This window comes from Solea solea, chromosome 21 (genome assembly GCF_958295425.1).
Source record: "Solea solea chromosome 21, fSolSol10.1, whole genome shotgun sequence".
Lineage (NCBI taxonomy): Eukaryota > Metazoa > Chordata > Actinopteri > Pleuronectiformes > Soleidae > Solea > Solea solea.
The window spans coordinates 12,669,925-12,692,155 of record NC_081154.1 but is presented as its reverse complement, the minus strand read 5'-3'; the positions used below and the strand labels follow the sequence as shown (position 1 = coordinate 12,692,155).

At 41.0% G+C, this 22,231-nt stretch overlaps 2 protein-coding genes and 1 long non-coding RNA gene across 3 annotated transcripts; all 3 read left to right on the top strand.

The window, feature by feature from the left end:
- The first annotated feature begins 2,556 nt into the window (after window positions 1-2,556).
- On the top strand, window positions 2,557-5,038 carry LOC131448175 (uncharacterized). The gene is made up of 3 exons (XR_009234163.1): window positions 2,557-2,896; window positions 2,974-3,178; window positions 3,272-5,038. It is a non-coding gene; the product is annotated as an uncharacterized LOC131448175 (long non-coding RNA).
- Window positions 5,039-7,784: 2,746 nt separating this feature from the next.
- Window positions 7,785-10,718, top strand: slc18a3b (solute carrier family 18 member 3b). The gene has a single exon (XM_058621204.1). The coding sequence runs from the start codon at window positions 8,468-8,470 to the stop codon at window positions 10,037-10,039; it is 1,572 nt and encodes a 523-aa protein (XP_058477187.1). The 5' UTR covers window positions 7,785-8,467; the 3' UTR covers window positions 10,040-10,718.
- Window positions 10,719-11,259: 541 nt separating this feature from the next.
- On the top strand, window positions 11,260-21,607 carry LOC131449063 (choline O-acetyltransferase-like). Its single transcript, XM_058622019.1, has 15 exons — window positions 11,260-11,481; window positions 11,967-12,081; window positions 12,685-12,876; window positions 13,288-13,406; window positions 15,057-15,110; window positions 15,224-15,404; window positions 16,408-16,585; window positions 16,680-16,849; window positions 16,929-17,029; window positions 17,402-17,530; window positions 17,613-17,735; window positions 17,826-17,967; window positions 18,140-18,202; window positions 18,412-18,549; window positions 19,332-21,607. Exons 2-15 carry the CDS (start codon window positions 12,037-12,039, stop codon window positions 19,596-19,598), a joined length of 1,902 nt encoding a protein of 633 aa, XP_058478002.1. The 5' UTR covers window positions 11,260-11,481; window positions 11,967-12,036; the 3' UTR covers window positions 19,599-21,607.
- The last annotated feature ends 624 nt before the right edge of the window (window positions 21,608-22,231 follow it).

Sequence of the window (22,231 nt, the reverse complement as noted above, 5' to 3'; positions counted from 1 at the left end):
ATTTCTGATCTGTTTTTCCTACTAAGTTTTCGTGTGTGTGTGTGTGTGTGTGTGTGTGTGTGTGTGTGTGTGTGTGTGTGTGTGTGTGTGTGTGTGTGTGTGTGTGTGTGTGTGTGTGTGTGTGTGTGTGTGTGTGTGTGTGTGTGTGTGTGTGTGTGTGAGATGACTGAACAAAATGTATGCTGCAAGACTGGCTGTCTGTCTCGTGTGTCTGGTCTCCGCCTGTCTCGTGTCTGGTCTGTGGCTTGTCCGCCTGTCTGTCCGGGGTGTCTGTCTTTCTGTGTCTCTATCTTTCGGTCTCTCTCTGTGTCTGTCTCTCTTGCTGTCTGTCCTGTGTGTCTGGTATCTGTCTGTCTGTCCTGTGTGTCTTGTATCTGTCTGTCTGTCCTGTGTGTCGGATTTAGTCACTTTTTTTTGTCTCAACTTAAATGGATGATTTTGAAGTTGATTAGTCTTGAGGCGTCTGATTTCTACAGGAAATTTTGGTACCTTATTTTGAAATGGCTTTAATTTAAAAATGTAAGTTTGGTCTTGAATCTCAGTTATCATAGTTGCAACTTGGACTGTTGACAAACGTGGAAGCTGATGAATCATGTAGTAAATGCATCAACGTTTACTGTAGCTTAAGTTCTTTCAAAATGCTGTAAAAATGTAGTAATTGATTATGATGAGCTATACCAGGTTTTCCTTTATTCTCAACTGGTAATTGCTTTGATAAGATAACTGGTTACTGATTTGATTATGAAGCTAAACTTTTTATATGCAAGTGTAGTCACAGATTGTAGGTGTTATTCAGCCCATGGATAATGTTATGATATACTTTAAATCTGGCATTTGTTGGCACACTTTTGAATATCCATTAAGTCTTAAACTTTACGCACTGCCATCAGCCTTTGTAGTCGCTAACTGAAATCAAATTCAATATTAATGCTGACTTGTCTCACTCGCCAAGTTTATTTCCCTCTAAAGAAGTTGAACCTTTTCGTGTTCATAGTGTTTTTGCGCGTCATGTTGGGAGGCCTCCCAGCAGGGGATTTTTATCTTCCCCTGCAAAACTATACGTTACTCGCCTTAGGGATGCAGGGCTATCCTGCATAGTTTCTTTCATAAATGAGATTGTAGGTTGCAGGATTAGTGCGCGTTTCTTTTCTTTAGGAGGACACAAACCTGGCAGAGAGACAATTTGGATTATCTAAGTGAAAGTTGTGCCTAATGTGAGAACTTTTTATCTTTCGATACGAGGACTTGAAATAAAACTTTTATTCTGTGGGCTGAATTCAGACAAATCAGACAGAATTTGGCTTAATGTTAAATACTGTTGAGCAAGTACCCTCTTGTAGCAGGAGTGAGCAGCTGCAGCTTTTTAATTTATTTTTCCTTATTTGATTTGTTTCTTGGATTGACTTGGTGTCTGGAGCTTTGTGGTTAACAGTGATCATGTAAACGTGTAAACAAAAGTGGTCTTTTGCCTCTTATTTGCGAAGCTGGCAGCTGGTTGAAATGATAGGATTTTATGGCTTGCCCAAAGTGGGATTTTTGATAGAGCATAGGGTTAACACCTCACCATACACTAGCTATTTCAGCTAACAAATGTCTGTAGTCCGTTATTAGCCATGACTTTCTTTCAAATTTCACAATTTAGGCAGCTTGTAGAGTCATTAGGAAGATGCTTAATCCCAATGTCTTAGTTGGTTGCATGAGAAACTGCTATCTCTTAGATGTGTTGGCGAAGTTCCTCCTCTGGTTTTTGTAGATTTGCCCTAAAGTTTCTCTCCGCTTTAACTCTTGTTGAGCTATGCATTAAATGATTCCTCCAACTCGTCTCCATATCAAATTTTTTTCTCCCTGCAGCCTTCCACCACCCACTGCTGCTGTTGCATCTGCTAAAGGTAGCCGTATCCTGATTCACTGCGTCTTCATGTGTTGGGTAAGAAGTGTCATTAGACTACTAACAATGTAAACACCTTTTAAATGCTTGATCTAATTTACCCAAATGGTTCATCAGTTTAGGACAGAAAATGATTGAATTTGACATTTTTGGGGTTAGTAACCTGACCTCTAAATGTTTGGGAAACCATGCAAAAGATCGCAAGCTCTCTGCATGACCCAACAGCATCGATGTTTGAGTTATTTAATTGCTCAATTTTTAAATCAGTCAAGATTTTATGAGCTGGGTCTTCTTCACACAACAGAGAACAAGGTAAATTGAGTCGACTCATAACATGGTAAGGCATTTCGTCCTTCCCCTTCTCTGTGTTTGAGGAAATCTGGCCACGGATCCTGACTGAGTGGCATACCATGGCTGTGCAGTTTCCAAAATCAGACAAGGATCCATCTGATTTTGTGACTCTGCTTGTCATGATATGCATTTATCTTCCTCCGAAACAAAGGATTGGAATGGTTAGGTTTGTAGTGTAAATCACATCACTTGTAGATGGTGAAGCATTTGTTTCAATTGGAGTCAAGCATTTTCAGGTGTCTGCTTTGTCAATACTCTGGTGCCACATCTTGCTAAACACACAAGAAGCTCTGAATTGTGAAATTGCTGCCTCTTGCAGATGTTACAACAGCAATGGCTGTTGAAAGGCTGCAGGGAGAGAAAATTAGATCTGAGGACAGGAAAGTGGAATTGATTTCATGCTTAGCAAAATGAGGGTTTCAGCAGAGGACCTTTTTGTGGCAAGGCTACGGAATCAGAAGGAATGTTTGTCTGAGCAACTGGGAGGTTTATAGTTTTTCATGCAGCCAACCAAGACATTGGGGTTAGCGTCATCCCAAATGGCTGGCAAAGATTGCTTGTAACTGTCAGTGTAGGACAGGAAAGGCAGGTATAGGTTAGGGAGGGCATCCATCGGTGAGCTCTGACTGGATGTGAGGACCTGTCACACTTGACCAGGTGAGCTACCTGAAGATTTGTCATTTGTTTACTTTTTTGTTTTCTTGTGACTTATCAAATTCTTCCTTGTTTTGAAGAGATGAAGGCTGCAGCACATTCCTGGATCAGAGGACTCCATGTTGGACACCACGACCTGGAGAAGTCCCATCCTGGATGGCTGCGGTGATGACCTAGCCCAAGATGAACTGACCCTTCTACGACGAGGACTTCGCCCAAGATGAACCGACCCTTCTATGAGGACTTCGCACAAGATGAACTGACCTTTTCCACGGGATGCTTCAGGTATGTTCTTTCAGGTGGTACTCAATTTGTTTAATCCATATTTACTTAATACTAAAGTTTGCTGATTCTTCTTTTTTTTTTTTTTTTTGTTAGATGCTGGACCTTGACAAACTGTACACATGCCTCAATGGCTGCTACATCACTCTGCCCATCAGGACATGGTCACCGAGAAAAAATTAAATGAACTTTAACCCACCTCCGTCCCCACTGACCCACAACCACACATGACAAAACACTGTACATGTGATGCATCACCACACTAAAATACAGACACTGCTACTTTCAGCCTGTTTCAGCCAACAGCATCAATGTTTGAGTTATTTAATTGCTTAATTTTTAAATCAGTCAAGGTTTTATGAGCTGGGTCTTCTTCACACAACAGAGAACAAGGTAAATTGAGTCGACTCGTAACATGGTAAGGCATTTCGTCCTTCTCCTTCTTCTCTGTGTGTGAGGAAATCTGGCCACGGATCCTGACTGAGTGGCATACCATGGCTGTGCAGTTTCCAAAATCAGACAAGGATCCATCTGATTTTGTGACCCGGCCTGTCATGATATGCATGTATTTTTCTCCGACAGTAGCAGACACTGCTACTTTCAGCCGGTAATGTTAGACATTGAAAACTTGTATTTATTGCCTTCTTTATATCAAGTAAAACTTTTGTTCTTAACTTTATGGTTTACTTGTATTTTTTCAGTGATGAGTGTTATTTTGACAAGTTAGTGCTTTGAACGTAAAGATGTGGAATTCTTTTAAAACAAATTGCACTGATCTGTTACTGTAGACTTGGCACCTTTTGACACTGCTCCAAGTGTTCGGTTGATCTTAACCAGAAAACTCAAACCCTATATGGATTTGTACAAGATTTTAAAGGGAATATAATAAATTGGACTCTAAAGCAGGGAATGCTACAGTCGATGGTGATGCTGCTACTTGCCCCCATCTCACAACTTCCTTATTTTTAGCCACTAACACTAAATATTTCTAATGCATATAAATATGCCACTGAACATTAGACTACTTGGCTTTAAAATGCCTTCTTTTAACTAGAGATGTATTTTTACTATTTTATTTCATCTGGCTTTTCATTTTATCTTTTAATTCTGTCTTTACCATTTTACGCTTAAAGCTTTTATTTTTCTACTATGGACCACTTATAGATGTAATTTTTCATCAGGTCTGATGCGGTTGCAAAAATTGGTGAGTTTTGGGGTATGTTCAGGGCCTCAAACGCGATTCATTTGGCGGGCGGAAGAATCAGAAGAATAAGAATAACCCTTACAGTTTCAATAGGGTTCTATGCACCTTGTGCTCAAACTCTAATAATAAACTATTAATACAATCAGGTAATTGTACGTTTATGAAAAATCTTTAATTTCTGCCAAATAAAAATAAATATTACTCAGTGGACATTTAAGATTATGTAATATCAATCATTTTTTCAAATTAGATTATTATGGAAAGTGATAGTTAAATAGATCGATTGGTAAAAGAAAACTGGGAACTATTATGTAATCATGTTGACAATGGATTTCTTTAAAACATTTTCGTGCTGAGCCTTTCTAATCTAAAAAAAGAAAAAAGACTGATCTCTCTTCATGCTTGTGAATAAAGTAAATGCAGCCACATTTATAAAAATGAGCATCACCATGTATTTGTATTCTTTAGATAGAGGCAACATTTACAATGACAGCATTTACATCTCGTCACATGTTTGAAAAGGAGTATGCAGAAGTATAAACTTACATGTATCTATACCCCATTCCTATTTATGCACTACTTTATCCCATCACCAAATATTGACGTATTTTACATTCTCAATGTTCAACACAATGTAGTTTCCCTCTTAAATTGTATCCTCCCTTGTCTCTCTGAAAACAATGTCTTTATTTTATAGTAAAATAAATTGTCTTGCTTTGAATATTGTTGGCACTGTTTTAAACTGAATCAGATCTGGAAATTTGTTTTTAATTTGTGTGGTCTCTATATCCTGTGTTATTTATTAATCGGATTGCCCTTTTCTGCATTATATTGTCAGTGTTTCCCCACACCTCAAATACGGTATGTCCACATTTCTTTTTGTCCTTTTCTAAACGCAGGCCACATTAAGTGCTCCAGGGACAGTGATGCTGCAGAGACGCCTGCCCTCCTGCTGATCTCTGAACTGCTCAGCACACGCACTCCAAAAATAAGACCAAGTGTGTCACACTAACCTCACAGGTGACTGACGTTCATGCCAGGCAGTCGTCAGCAGGCCAAATCCTCTCACTGTCACTCAACACCAGTTTTAACCAGAGGAGGAGTCAGCTCTAATGAAGCAGCACCTGAAATAGTCCCGCTGACCCCTGAAAGTTAGAACAGCGACGCACTGTTTTCATGCCTTCACTGCAGACTTATTAGCAGCAGCAGCCCTGATGCTGTGCTTCATCACAGGTCATCAGTGTGTGAATATGTGCAGAAGGGAAAGCAGCTGCATCCTCGGAGTATGGAAGGAAGAGATTTTTTTAATAAATGAACATGGGAAAACTCAAGTTTGTGCCAAGTTATGTCAAAATTGTTGATCATATAGTTTTTTTTTTTCAAGTTGCAGGTGACTCTTCAGTTCATGTCCTCTCAGGTGTTAGACGCTGAACATAATCACACACTTCCTGTGTGATTATTTGAGATGGTGAGGGTTTATTTTTATTTTCTTGGGACTGAAGAATCCAGCAGATTAGCACCATTTTCTTGGAAGGAGCGTTCCCTCTGACCGACAGCTGATTACGAGGCTGTGTACTGGACTAGTGATCTAATTCAGTCAGATCTGTAGATAGGAGCAGCAGCAGTAATGGCATCAAGCCCACAGGAAGAAGAGAGGAGAAGACACATATAGCCACGCTGAGCTCCTCAAACATGTTTCCAATAACTACATCTGACTGTGACACTTTTTATTCAGACGAGTGAGGACTGTGTTGCTGACTGTGCTTGAATAGTTATGTTACACTCATAGATTGTGTATGTTATAAAAGAGAAAATCATCTTCATAAGCTGCACAAACTGCAGATACAAGACACAGCTGGAGAACTTTTGAGATCTAATTACTTATCTGCCCTGTTTTTAATTTGCTAGATTACCGTCCAACCATCACATGGCACCTGCAACTGTGATCACTTTTATTGGCCGGTTTAGTTCATGGAAGCCTCATTTGTGCATTTAATCTGTGTATTTGTGCAGTTTTGTGGGATGTAAATCAGCATTATCTTTGTGTAGCAGCCAATGATGTCTAAACTAAATGTCAGTGATGTAATAACTGACCAAAAATGTCATACGGTTGCTAAACCTTTGTTTATAATATAATAAGGCTTTACATTATTAGATCATGAATATTTGTCATTGTCATTGTAAGTGTTGTGCTGCCCTCTACTGGCAAATGCTGATAGATGAAGTCCACACACTCATTTATAATACAAATGACTTATAGCTTATTGTTGACAAATGCATAAAGAAAAACAGAATATCCTGAAAACTATAGTGTAGTATTATCAGAATCAGAATCAGAATCAGAAGAGCTTTATTGCCAAGTACGATTTGCACATACAAGGAATTTGTTCTGGTGTCATTGGTGCATAACAAGCATACAAAAATTTTTAAAAAATTTAAGTGAACAGTATACATATATACACAGTATATAAATGTTTTTTGTTTTTTTTTTGTTTGTTTTTTTAAAAGATGAAAAGATTTTTACACTACAAGTATTTTTACACTAACAAATTTTACTAATACTACATTGGGGGGAAATAAAATGCGAAGCTGCCAAATAATGTAAACTGCCATGCAATTATAATAGGCTAAACAATAATTAGTGGATCCTATTACCTAGTTTAGGTAGGACTGGGGTTGTTTTCGTGGGAGTTTGCTTGTACTTTCAGAATTCCACCACAAGGTGTCGCCTGTGTCTTGTGCCAAATTAAGAGAGGAACTCTCCTCATGACCTGCACTGTGCTTTCAGGACTGACGAGCTGCACGCACAGGTCTTATTCTCTGTTAAAAGATACTTTAATTGTTGTCGTTGTTGTGTTTTTTTTGTTCTGGGGAATCACGTAAATGAAGTGATGAAGTGGTGAAAAAGTGTCAGAGGCTTCCTGATAGGTCCGTGGTTGAGGGAGCTGTCCACGGACTCGTGGTGCTGAAATCTCCTCAGCTCCTGCAGCAATTGCTCGTTGATGATTCCAGAGCAGAATTTCTGTTATATTTAACAACAAACTCTTTAAGTTGAGTCAGTAAATTCACTCGAATGTTTTACTGATCCTCTGCATTTTGTCTCTGATAATTTACTTCTCTCAAACAATCTTTCTTGATATTTAGGTTTGTGACCGTATGCCATTTAGTCCTCTAAAGATAAGTGTTATAGGGTATGTGATTTAATGTGTTTTAAATTAACTTTTAGCATTGCATATATCTTGCATATATCCCAACTCGTGTAACACGTGCATATACAGTCGATGCCAATTCATGACTGTGAAATGTTACATTTTCCTGCAACAATTACAACAAATCAGGAATCACATAGTGGATATTAAGAATACATTTCTTTTTTTTCCTCCTTCCCTGCTCTTGTTGAGGGGATGTGGTGAACTTACTGGCTCTTATTGGTTGAAGTGATTGCTGCCATGGTTGGAAATTAACATAAATGAGGCAAGTGACGAAGGGATCCACTTGGGGGCAAGCTGGCGATGCATGCGTCATAGCTCTTGTTGAAAAAGGGAGAGAGAAAATAATGGTGTAACGTATAGCGCCGAACCTGCGGGTTAATGTGCACCAAAGACCACGAAGTCAGTGGTGGTCTCAGAGCTGAGCGCAAAAGTGCCACAGGTGATAGGAGACATGAGCACAGAGGTGAGAGTCTTGGAGCGTCGTATAGGTTCCTCAAATAAGTGAGAAAACAGCTCCAGACAAAACGTTGCCATGTGAGATTAGCGACCGAAACCTCATCTGCGCGGTGCAGAAAGTCTGCGAGCTTACCATCACGTCACTCCTCGGATGATCATGAAACAATACCGGACGGGGCTGAGGCGAGGACAAGTTGAGGCAGCGGAGGAGACGCTTCTCCACTGATGAAGCAGCCAAGTTCCTGTGCGCCTCTTCCTTCTTTACGCACGGGCGGAGTGAGGACAGCGAGCATCACATCCATGTCGAGGACACACCAATGAGTCACCAGAGGTGCTGAGAGATCAGTGGCAGCGGACAGAAGAAGCACAAGAACTATTTTAAAACTAACACAAAAAGAGAAAAAACAATAAAAGCACACAATGGATGGACAAGGAGGATCCTCTGGTTTGGCTAAATCAGCCGCCGTAAAACTGTCCGAGATGGGCCAAAGGACCAAGCAATTAGGCACCGCGATGCGGGATCCTCACCGGCAGAGACGGATCATATTAGTGATTGTTTGCGTGGCTCTCTTGCTGGACAATATGCTCTACATGGTAATCGTGCCAATTATTCCAGACTATCTCGCTGACCTGGAGAGTGAGCAGTCAGAGCACGTCCACGTCGTCCTGCACCCCAACACTTCAGCAGCCAACAGCACAAGCCAAGACAAAAGCAACAAGAACAATTTAGATGTCCAGATAGGAGTGCTCTTTGCGTCCAAAGCCATTCTGCAGCTGATGGTCAACCCGCTGTCGGGAACTTTCATAGACAGGGTCGGATATGACATCCCGCTTTTAATTGGACTCACGGTCATGTTTGTATCCACCTGCATCTTCGCTTTCGCGGAGAACTACGCCACGCTCTTTGTGGCCAGAAGTTTACAGGGTCTGGGGTCTGCTTTCGCGGACACGTCCGGACTCGCAATGATTGCTGACAAGTACACGGAGGAGGCAGAGAGAACCAGGGCGCTCGGCATCGCTCTGGCGTTCATCTCTTTCGGGAGTCTGGTGGCGCCTCCCTTCGGGGGAATCCTGTATGAGTTTGTGGGCAAGAGAGTTCCCTTCATCGTGTTGGCATGCATTTGCCTGGCGGACGGCATTCTGCTGCTGACCGTCATTAAGCCGTTCTCCAACAGGACTAGAGAGAACATGCCGGTCGGCACGCCCATATACAAACTCATGATTGACCCGTACATAGCAGTGGTGGCCGGGGCGCTCACAGTGTGCAACATCCCGCTGGCCTTTCTCGAACCCACCATCGCCAACTGGATGGAGAGCACCATGCACTCCTCCCAGTGGGAGATGGGCCTCACCTGGCTACCAGCCTTCGTCCCTCACGTCCTCGGTGTGTACATTACAGTGAAACTGGCAGCGAAGCATCCACATTTACAGTGGTTCTACGGAGCTGTAGGCATGGTTATCATAGGCGCGAGCTCCTGCACAGTCCCCGCATGCAAAACTTTTGGGCAGCTCATTGCGCCGTTGTGCGGCATTTGTTTTGGCATTGCACTCGTAGACACTGCGCTGCTGCCCACACTGGCGTTTCTAGTAGACATGCGTCATTCTTCCGTGTACGGTAGTATTTATGCTATAGCGGATATTTCGTACTCTGTTGCATATGCTATGGGTCCTATAGTAGCCGGGCAGATAGTGCACAATCTCGGCTTCGTGCAACTCAATCTGGGTATGGGTCTCGTCAATGTGCTTTACGCACCAGCTCTGCTGCTGCTGCGCAACGTGTGCCAAATGAAACCGTCCCACTCCGAGAGAGATAACCTGTTAGAGGAGGCTCCGCAGGGGCTGTACGACACTATCAAGATGGAGGAGAGGAGAGCTAAAAAGAAGGGCTACAGTGCTGCTGGAAACTGTCTGGCAGTAGATGAAAACGGGTTCGACCCATTCCGAGCACAGCGGTCATTGTCAGAAGAGTCGTCCGGTCCGGAGTTCACTTAGACCGGGTCTCGCTCTTTACCGCCCCTGAAACATTCCCCTGAAAAAGATTTGGCTATAGTGATTTTAAACTTTTATGTCAGTACCGATGTGCAATATAAACACCCGGTCACCACAATCACGATTGTGTGACGCGTTTCCCCAAAGTTTATTTTTTGATTTCTCACTGTGATTTCATTGTGTCCAACGAGTCTCTGTATCGTTTGTCATGGACGTGGAGTTTTGTGAGAGGTTTCTGTGTCTCAGTATTGTAAAATAAATAAATGGATTCATGTACACGATTATATGGGACCAACTATAAAAAGCACACTTTCCCCCTCTTATACAAAAATAGCCTCTATTTTTAGTCTCGACAACTTAGACATCAAAGGCCTCAATTTCTTATTTTATGACCATTTTATTTCTTTTTCTTTAAAAAAATGGGCCTGTGCTTTATTTTTATTTCATGTTTTTTTGTTGGTTGAAATTCTACATGATAATAAATGGATTTTGTACATATGTGGATAAAAATGCACAATGTAAATTGTTAAAAAAAAAAATCTACGTGGACCTCTAAAACTGAGAGAATGTGCGTTTGTGCGCGCGCGTGTGTGTATGTGTGTAAGTAATGTATGAACAGTTTTTGTCAAGATATCTTTAAGATGAACATACATGTAGGCTGTTCTGTCGTTTTAATAAATTTGTTTGGATCTGTGACAGTGATGGCTTCCTTTTTAGTGCTGGATTAATACCAACGCAACAAAAACATCCTTCTTTCAACCAAAAAAAGAGGAGAGGAAATGTATATTTTGTTCATTTTTGCTCCGATTTAAACAAAATATGTCTTGGATGAATTTATATGAACGCTGGCACGCACAGACAATTTGATCTCCCCCAGTTTTGCTTCAACAACAAAAGAGGAAGTTGAGAAATAAAGAGAAAACACACAAAACCATGAGATAAAAACTACACACATGAACAAATCCAAGTATTTTTGCGCACCGTCAGGCTGACACATGTCTTAAATGACTTTCAGCTCCTGGAGCAAAGTCATTCCTGCTGACCTGCACCAATGACAAAGCCAGAATCAGAACCTTTTCTTGATGCCTCTGAACATTATTATCACATGTGGGTGAGGGTGGTTGGGTGTGTGTGTGTGTGTCTGGGGGGGGGTGGGGGGGCTTAGCTGTCAGATCATATGTTTCTCGAATAGATGTCGATGGGAGGAGCCTCGTAGCTTGAGGGTGGGTAGGTGGACGCACCTTCAGCATATCCTTTTTCTTTTCTTCTTTTTTTAACGTTTCCACGGCGCGCTTTAATGTGGAGCCGCAGCCTTATGGTGAGGCGTGGGGACGTGGGAGCAGTGCAGCAGGCACGAGAGGAACTCTATTACTCGAACATGGGATTTCACGGCGCGGACGTGGGAGGCGACTCAACACACACTTCATGGGTCCCACGCCGATAAGGTAGGCGACTAACTTTCTTTTCTTTCTAAACCAAAACAAAGTCGAGTTTTGTGTTTGTGTAAAGCTGCTAAAAAGTCGTCTAAGTTTTCCTAACATTATTTATTTTACTTGCTTTCCTATGTTTACAATTTCACATTTCCTCTAATAGTAGATATTTATTTTTAAATCTTTTAAAAATTTAAAAACCTGCGTTTAGAATAAGTACAAATATTCTCCTGGGATGTATCCTTTATTGAATTTTCACTTTTAAAGACGAAATTGCACGAAGATGTAAATGTGTGTGCTGTGGTGAGCGAAGAGGCGCAGCTATAGAACTCAAGGTCAAGCAGTAAATTACATTAGGCTGCGAAATGAGGAGGAATGGAAGCCATGCTGTGTCAGACAGCACCGCGTAGAGCTCCATTTGTCAGTAGCTCTACTTTTGTTTATTGAGCTTTTACTTTCTTGATCCTCTCTTTATCAAATGTCTCAACATTTTTGTGCAGGGAATCCTGAATTCATTCCACTTCTAGAGTTTTCCACAACACTTTTTCTTGAGTGGACTCGAACGCAAAGATGCCAGTTCTGGAGAGAGAGACGTCCAGAGACCGAGGCAGCCAAGTATGAAAAGATATCTTTTAGTTTCTTATTGTTGCTGCATTCATTTACTCATCCCGCATCAAGTTGTCAGCTGTCGCTGTCCATGGTGCTGAAAACGCAGCAACGTGGGCTGCTGCAATTTCATTGATTTACCGCTAGGGAATCAAAAATGACCAACCTGGATTTCGATCCCTCAGTGTTATGAAACCTCTTTTCAAACATTGAAGTTTCACATTTATCTTTTTTTTTCTTATCTTTTTTATCTTCGCAGTTAAGAACTTAAGTCTCCATTTCCTGGAACTCATATCTACAACTTAACTCCAGTGTGTGCTGGTCAGTTTTATCATATTAGGTTAGTTTTCAAATGATTAGACTTCAAACTTCAAACATAACCAATTTGCATTTTTCATCCTTTCAAAAAGAAGATGTTTTCTAGTCCCAGGTGGCCATGGAAATTATTCTCAAACAGGCCCCGAAGCTTTCAAGATCAATTATTAACTGTGTTTCAAATAATAAAAGTGTCAAGAAAAGACGTGAGGGAATCACCTCTTTAATGAAAGACATGCTAAGCAGCTCCCGTCCTTTCATTCATCTCTGTTTATACCACCTGTTATGTGACGCCAGGTGTTGCCAAAGGTCCCGGTGCCGCCACTGAAGCAAACCCTGGACATGTACCTGAGGTGTGTCCAGCACCTGGTCACAGAGCAGCAGTTCATGAAAACTAAAGCCATTGTGGAGAAGTTTGGAGCTCCTGGAGGAGTTGGAGAGGCTCTCCAGAAAAAGCTGTTGGAGAGACGGGACAAGACCATCAACTGGGTAAAAACAAGTGGTTTTTGCCATATAGGTGCATGAACTGGACAGAAAAGAATCTTGCATGGCTTCCTCTCATCACTATTTTAAGAACTGTTCATAAAATAGTTGAGAAAAAAAAGAGGAACAGCACACGATAGAGATTTATGGTGCCTCTGTTCATCCTTTGTTGTCTGTCCTCCTGCATCTCATCGGTCAGTCCACAACTCATCCAGCTCAGTGAAATCCATCACACTCCCACTCTCACACTGACACTCTCTCCCACTCTTTCTTTCATCTGGCAGTGATACACTGTAATGGGCTTTTTTACTCTACTGCCCACAGGTCTCCACTTTGAAAGTAACGACTTGAGTCGAAAAACTTTACAAAACAACACAAATTGCCTGTTTGTTTGTGTGTGTGTTTGTTTATATTCAGGTCTACGATTACTGGCTTGAGGACATGTATTTGAACAACAGGTTGGCTCTGCCGGTCAACTCCAGTCCTGTCATGGTGTTTCCCAAACAGACTTTCAGAGACCATAAAGACTCCCTGAGGTAGGTGCTGAATCATAATAATAATTTTCACATTATGAGTCAATTAAATTTGCAATTAACTGTATGTGACAGCATAATCAATCAAGTTTATTATCAAAAATGTAGTGTAAGAGGTGAAAAATGTATATCTGCAACAAAGGGTTTTAGATTTAGACAGACATATATGTATATGGAAACTGCCACAACAGACCAGGATGCAACAAATGCAGCATTTAAAAACAAATACATTTAATCTTACTTTTACTTTCTTGGTTAATTAATTGATTTTGTCTGCAAAATGAGTCCAAGTAAACATCAAGTTACTTTCTTTGTCCATCAACAAAGCAGAAACCAGGGGCGTCCAAACAACAAACATTTGATAATGTGAAGAATTCCTTCAGACCTTTTTTTTTTATTATTAGCAGTAAACGTTACACACAAATGCACTGTTTTATAATAATCTTATTTTCATTGACACAATTATCATTTTTAAATGTCACCAAAATCTAAGCCACGCAGGAGTGAAAAAATGATGAAGAAATTCAACTCACATCTTGTATCTGACTGTCACAGCTGGGACTCTAGTTTCAAAGTACAACTCCATACCAGGCCATAAATAATACATTATTAAACCAAAAGCTGCGGGCCGTACATAATCTGACCGAGGACGGCCGGACTTTGGACATGCCTGGCATAAACCAATGATGTTGAGTTTACATTGACGTCTGGTGATGGAAAATCTGGCAAATGTATTCTCAAATGTGTTGCAATTAATAGAAGTGAAATCCAAAGGCTGAGTGGTTGTTTCTTTGACAGATTTCAAAGCAGACTTAAATGAAGGCATATAATTGCACCTCATGTCAGATTTGTTGAGATCATGTGATGCTCAGTAAAATTCCTTCTGCAGTTACATTCAGGCACTGTGGGGGAAAAAAATAAAAAACACCACACAGTAATGTTTAACGACTGATTCCTGCACTTCATCACGAACAATACAAAACATACACATATGGTCCAGCTCTGTTGCTGCTGACAGGGTTTATGGTTTCCTCCGCAGACACAGACTCAGATCAACATCTGCATCACAGACTCAGACAGAATCACTGGCATCATGTCTCGGGCCAAATCCCTGCCTGTTATTAAATGAGCCATGGTCAAAGCAGACATTACACCAGTCCGTCCAGCCCTATAACTCACCATTAACTTCTGTCAGCTCTGTGGTGCACTTAGTGAATATTTCCAGAGCACCCTGAGCAGCTGGTTATTTACTGACACAGTCACTTATTAGATTGGGAGTGACAGGGCCAAGCTCTCCACAGAGACTCTCTCTGTGTCAGGCCTTGTCTTGGGGTGTGGTGCACCGCTGCTGCTGCTGCTGCTGCTGCTGCTGACTCCTTTTTGTATTGATCCAGCTTTGAGCGTAATAACAACAAGACAAATGACACACAACATGAGATCTGACACGGGCTCTGTGTTTCCCTATTTGCCCACAGCGCCCACTCGCACACAGAGACATGCTTCATTCTCACAAACACAGAAAAACCCACAGCTGTAATCCAGTCATTTACCATAATGTGATTACCGTACGCCCCTTTGAGAGACCAGACTGTACTGTAATTATAATCACTGGCTGGTTACAGTGACTCTGTGTCTTCTTTTCTTTCTTGTAAGATTTGCAGCTCGTCTCATCAAAGGGCTGCTGGAGTATAAAAGACTCATTGACGAGTAAGTTACCACGTCTCCAGAGGAGAGTGAGTAAATGGAGGGTGGAAATGAAAGAGAAAGAGTAACGATGAGACCTCAGAGGTAATGTGAAGCTGTGTGATTGTGTCTGCCAGGCGAGCGCTGCCTGCGGATGTGGGCCGTGGCCAGTTAGCGGGAACCCCTCTGTGCATGGAGCAGTACTACCGCCTCTTCACCTCTTACCGCTACCCGGGGTTGAAGACAGACACGCTGAAGGTGCAGGTGAAGGCAGCCTCGTCAGCAGAGGAGCACATCGTCGTGGCCTGCAGGTCTCAGGTCAGAACACCATACATGAGACTTTTGACGCTCAGTCTGAGAGAAAATATGAGTGAATGTGAGGATATTTTAATATAATATTCATTTTGCCAGTACACGTCTTCACTTCAGACAATGAAATAGGATTTTTTTTATTCTTTTGATATTTTACTTGACAATGCAACATTTTCCATGAACCTAAATGCAATGCAAAGGTAATGTGTATTAAGTGGCACTAGAAAAATCATTTTGAATTGTTACACTATTTTAACATGCAGTAAATTGTAAATAACTGCCAGATATTGAAAGTTATTATATTATATGTTATAAAAATGGGCTAAAACACTTACTCAGAGGACATGTTCTGGCCCTTTTATAGTTAAAATAAGCAAAAAGCTGTTTTTTTCTTTTTTCTTTTTAACAAACTCACTATTGCAAAACAATATGATGTAATGCGTTTTGCAGAAAAAGGGCAAGGAAATCATTAAACAAATACTGTTCCACAAATTTGGAGAATGACTATTATTGCTGCAGGAAACCATTTGACTGATATAATCAGTGGCTGAATTTTACAGGGATGAGAGAGGCAGGTCTGAGCGTGTGTGTGTGTGTGTGTGACACAAGACTGAAGGTTTTAGGGAAATGGTTATGGATGCAAAATCAACATTTTGTGTTTGTTACGAAAAACACAAAATGTCACGCTGTGCCTATGAATGACGCCACAACAAGGCACAGTTAGTGGGCAGTCTTACAGTGAAATGCTTCTGGGAACTATCAATCTTTAGCACATAAGGGCCCGTCCCTATGGAGATACAGGCGTTAAATTCAATTACTGTTGACTGACTGTTCCACTTCTCCGCGATCTCCATCAAAAAGCATCTCTGACCAATCGCAGCAACAAAGCCCAGTGATATTTTTGTTTCTAATGTCTCACATGTATGTTATTTTGGTGACACAAAACCATAATAACAATATGTGGACGTAACATGATGTTATGTATGTTATGTATATTTTTCCTCTCTAGTTTTTCGTGTTGGATGTCGTCGCATGTGGAAAGCAGCTCAATGAGACAGAGATCTTGTCCCAGCTGGAGAGGATCTGGAAAATGACGGAAAATCCTAAAGAGAGATTTCCGCCTTTTGGTATTTTGACATCCGATGGGAGAACAGAATGGGCTCAAGCCAGGGATGTGCTCACTAAAGGTCTCAGCTTAAACACGTTGAACGACGTAAATTATTACCCGATGGAAAATATAGAGAATACAGTATTTTCTCTTCTTCCTCTTCTTCCACGCAGATCAAACCAACAGAGACTCTCTGGCTCAGATTGAGAGCTGCCTGTGCGTGGTGTGTCTGGATGAACCAAGCGGCCTCGTGCCCAGTGACACCAACAGGGCCCTGCTGATGCTGCACGGCGGCGGCCCCGAGAAAAGCGGCTCAAACCGTTGGTATGACAAGTCAATGCAGGTACAGGAGCATGCTCAAGGCGCTTTACCTCTCAACGGAAAAAAGAGCTTGCTCTCTTTATTAATCCAGATTATCTCAGTTTGTCATAGGAATGGATGGGATTTGTGGAGTGGTGTGCGAGCACTCACCTTTCGAGGGGATAGTTCTGGTGCAGTGCTCTGAATACCTGATGAAATATATGTAAGTAAGGCACGAACAGGACTGGGTATTGATTTAAAATGTTCAATACAGTACTGATATTCATTGATTGATAAGAGCAGGACTCTCACAACACAACATAGAAACACACACGTGTTAATCCCCATCTTCCTCCTCTTCTGTCTGTCTCTAGTCTCCAGTTTTAACTTGTTCAAACAGCACGCTGCATGCTTATTGGCTCACTGATGCTGATGAGATTAACTCTTTACTGATAACCGATATCCAACATTACATACAGTGGAAGTTTAACATTCAGTCAATACCACAAAAGTGTTGAAGTTCAAAACCCTGGCAGTGACTGTACAGTGAATAAAATGTTGAAGACTTACTGTAAATGTTGTTTTTTCACCACAGAACAGGGAGTCCCTCCAGGATGGCGAGTGCGTCCAGCATCAGAGAGCTCCCTCCTCCAAAGAGGCTGTTGTGGAAATCCAGCCCACACATCCAGGGACTCTTAGCAGCATCCGGAGACAGACTCCAGAGGCAAGAAGGACAAATATCCACATTTCATTCAAAGTCTTTACCAAGACATGAGGTCTCACGTCATTTGTCTTCTCTTCTGTAGGCTGGTGAATAATCTCGACATGGATGTTCTCACGTTCAAAGCTTATGGGAAAGAGTTCATCAAAAAGCAGAGGATGAGTCCGGATGCATTTATACAAGTCGCCTTACAACTTGCATTTTTCAAGTAAAAAAAAAAAATATCTGCGCTTCAATTTTTTATTCCAGTAGCCGTTTAAATGCGCTGATATCGCCTCGACCATGTTAATGTTCTCAGATGCAGAGGAAGACTCGTGCCCACTTACGAGAGTGCGTCCACGCGGCGTTTCCAGCAAGGTCGAGTAGACAACATCCGCTCTGCAACTCTCCAGGCCCTGGCCTTTGTGAAGTCCATGACAGACGAGAGGGTCACTTTCACCGTGAGTCATTTTTCTCACTTTGACCCCAATTACTGAGCAACTCCCATATCACTGCTCATCACACCGCCTTAAAACAGGTGCGTCTGGCAGCATCGGCACACCAAACAGATGATCTCCCTGCAGAGTTATTGGATCAATGAAAAAATGTGTTTTCCGTTTCATTCTCCAACAGGATTCAGAGAAAATGAAACGACTGAAGGACGCACTTATAGCCCAGACGGATTATACAATTGCAGTAAGTATTTTAAACCAGTTTTTAATAATAAATGACATCCCATGCACAATGATGTTGCATTTAAATGTGTGAGGAGTAGGAAAGATAGAAGTCCTCGTGTTGGCAAATGTATAGAGAAACTGTTAATATGAGAAACAGCAAACTCTAAAGCCCACTTTTCCTCCAAAAGATTTAATGAGCACTGATTAAAAAACAAACGTGTATTTCAGGCTATTACGGGAATGGCAATAGACAATCATCTCCTCGGGCTTCTGAGGATCTCAAAGGAGCTCAAGATGGAGAAGCCAGACATCTTCTGTGATGAGACGTATGTGGCCAGTAACCGATTCATTCTCTCCACCAGTCAGGTAACAAGTAATCCAGTTAACATCTTTTCACTCTGAGAATCCATGCCTATACGCTTCCATTTCTTCTAAATGTGTCATGAGCATCAGAGGTGGATTATACATCACATACCTCGGCCTGATAAAGCTATGAAGAAACAAGGGAATGTTTTAAGTTCCTTCAACACTTAAAGGTACAGTGTGTTAGATTGTGATTAAAGAATTTCCTTTTGGCAGAAATTGAATATAAAATGACACTGATGTTTTTTGAACGTGAGCTCTTTTTTATTTACATCAGGAGCGGGTCTTCTCTATGGAGGTCGCCGTGTAGGACCACCATGTTTTTCATGGACAAACTAAACACCTTTTGAGTTTTAATAATAACTGCAGGCTACCTTAGTTTCTCCTGCATGAATGCTTGAAAGGGCAGGATGAGGTGAGAGATACGCAGCTGTAACACGCACAGTTATTTGCACACAGTGTACCTTTAACTACAAATCGTCAGATTCTCTTGAGTAAACCACCAACTTTTTAAATTTACAACAACTTTAAAACGATGCTTATTGTACCTTTTTCAGAAAGATAAACTCACTACCAACAGCATGTTTCCTGCCAACTGAAGTCCATCCATCCATCCATTCATCCATCCATCCATCCATTCAGACTCTTGGGGAAGAGTCTATGATCAGTAAAACAACAACATTTTCAATAAATAATTAATTTTTGTTTGTGCAGGACTCAAGAGCATTTAACATTGTTATGGGTCTTCCCTGTTGGCTAACTGAACTGTGTCCTGTTGCCACTAGGTTCCGACCACTGTGGAGATGTTCTGTTGCTACGGCCCCGTGGTTCCCAACGGCTACGGCGCCTGTTACGACCCACAGTCGCACCACATCCTCTTCTGCGTGTCCAGTTTCTGGGAGAACACCGAGACGAGCTCGGCCGTTTTCGTCAAAGCCCTAAACGAGGGCCTGCTGGAGATCAGGGACCTGTGCAATAGATGCAGCGCTGCAGCTACCAAACTGGCTGACAGCAGCCAGGGAGGCGGCCAGCCTCATAAATCAGGAAAGTAAGCCATACTGAGGGAGCATAATCTACGCAGCTGCTCCTCACTGTACTTTAAGAACTTAGATTTTAGCTTTAGACTCAGTCATTTGAGATTTGTGTGTATTTTTTGTTATATGTGCAATAGTTTTACCTTAGAACGAAACACAAAGCCTTAATACAAAATAAATTTAAAAAAATAAATAAATATCATTTTGGGTCATCAGAACGCTCGAAAGGTCAAAATTGACCCCCTCAGCAGACTAAAATGGACTAGTCTGCTGCCTTTAGGAATCTGAAGCCATGTCTGATTTGTAGCACTGATGTGAGGAGAGACTCCTCAGTCAGAGAGTGAATAAACTGTGTGACCCCAGTATATACAGACGGGTGACAAATGAGAAGAGTTACAGGTTAACGACACCCGACATCCACCGGACACGGAGGGTCAATGAGCAGTTTGATCGTCACTTTAAGGCAATACCTTTTTGACACAGAGGTATTCATCCACATTAATCTAAGGTTCATGACACGCAAGTGACCCGCCATCCCACTATTTGTCACCTGTCTGTATCTCACACATACACACCTGTAGAGTAGTAGTGTCATAGACACGATAGATTTAAGTCAAAAGTGTGCTTTAGTAAATGTAGTCTCACAATCACGACGTCCTATAAATGTGTGTGCTGCTGCTGCTGCTGTGTTCACAACAAAGCGGATCAATGTTGCTCTTAGATCCATTTTCAAGTTGTTTTGACATTGTCGTGTAAAATCCTCACATCCTGACATTAGTGAGTTGCCAAAGATGTTGTGCAAATGTGGAGTCCGTGTGAAGAGGCACTTTAAGATATTTATTGAAAGCGATTAATGAAAACATAGACAATGCGTGTGCGTGTTTAGAGAGAAGACACATGTGATATGGTTTCAGTGGCACAGTCGAAGTCGCCTCGTTGCTCTCGTGTGTGTGTGTGTGTGTGTGTGTGTTAGAAATTACAGCAATAGTTGTCAGGTGTAGAGTCTAACGGCCAGTGCTACTTTATTAACAAGATAGTCCAGTGGTGACTATAGGTGAGGCAAACCACTGTGTTCATGTGTACATAAGTGCTTTTTATCTGCACTTCAATGTTAAATGAGGGTCGTGATGTGTCGTCGTCGTCCAGTAAGAAATTGTGTGCAATAAAATAACTGTAAGTGCAGTGAGGGTTATACTGTATATGTATGTGCAATTTACTAGATCACTTTATACGACGCATGGAGCTTACTGTATGTGAAAGGAAATGACCTATGGTTCCTTTTCAGAAACCTTGGAGTGACATTATTGCAATCAACGACGTCATATGCATGCTGTGAGAGTCAAACGTCTGTCGTGTGTTTAGACTCGTGGTAGTTTATTAGATCAGTGGAGCTCGACGGTGAAAGTGTGGAGATACTTTGTTGTTTGTCGTGACGCCACCTCATCCGTGTTTGATTTCCCTCTAAAGTGAATGTCCGCCACATCAGAGACACGCGCATGTTTATTCTTACATATTAGATGTATTTTTATATGTCACGCCAAGAGCCTAAATGTTCATATAGTATAGAATATATTTAAAGTATAAGACAATAATGCCTTAAAATAAAGTCATGCAAACTGTGGATAAGATGTACTATTCTAGAATTATTCCATGTTTTACTAATAATGTGAGTCTGAGTGGTGTTCGCTGTCTTGTTGGACTGATACATGTAAAAGAATGTAATATTTGTGGTTTTTCTCTTTGTCCTGTTCATAAAACGCGAGTAAATTAGGTCGTTGTATCTATTGTACCACAGTGTAGTGTTAAAGTGGGCGGAGAAAATAATTGTATTCGTAATCCAACATGTATGTGAAAGGCACTACGTTCATTGAATGTTGAAATCGTGGATTTATTTTTTTAGGTTACAATAAGATATTATAGTATTTTGTTGATAAATTAACTCTATTTGCTTAAAGAAGAAATGACTTTCACTCTGCTGTGAAGCTAAAAACTGATCATTCTAAAAAAATAAAATCAACTTCTGTGAACTGCTCTCTGGTAATTTTAGTTTTCAAAAGAAAATAAAGCTGATCAGGATAAGATGAGATAAGTCAAGTCCTGCAGTGGGGACAGTAAACATAATAAATGATAAACATGCATTTCCACATAATGTGAAAGTATAATATAGAAGGATATTAACAATAAATATCCTTAAAATAAAAAATAGAATGTAAAAAAGTTAAAATAGAATGTGAAAAAGTTAAAATAGAATGTACATTATAGACAGTTACCAGACTATATACAGTATTGATATGTACAGTATAAACTGTTGAGAGGGTTGAACATGATATATTGTACATGTATGTAAAGTATTTTTTTCATATCGCATGAATACAACCAGACAAGAAAACATAAATAACATAATAACAATAACATATTTGACAAAGCACATATTTGAAGGCAGTCTGTTAGGGTGCAAAACTTTGTAGGGAGGTTGAAGAGAGAAGAGAAAATCATCCAGTTCCTCCAGCCTCATTTAAATATATAAGGCAGGGACAGATGAAAATGTTTTTAATTGAGTCCGTGGTGTTTGAATCATTTAGTAGAAACATACACAGAGCTTCAAACTATGAAGATATCTGATCTAGTAAATCTACTAAAGCTGGAAACAA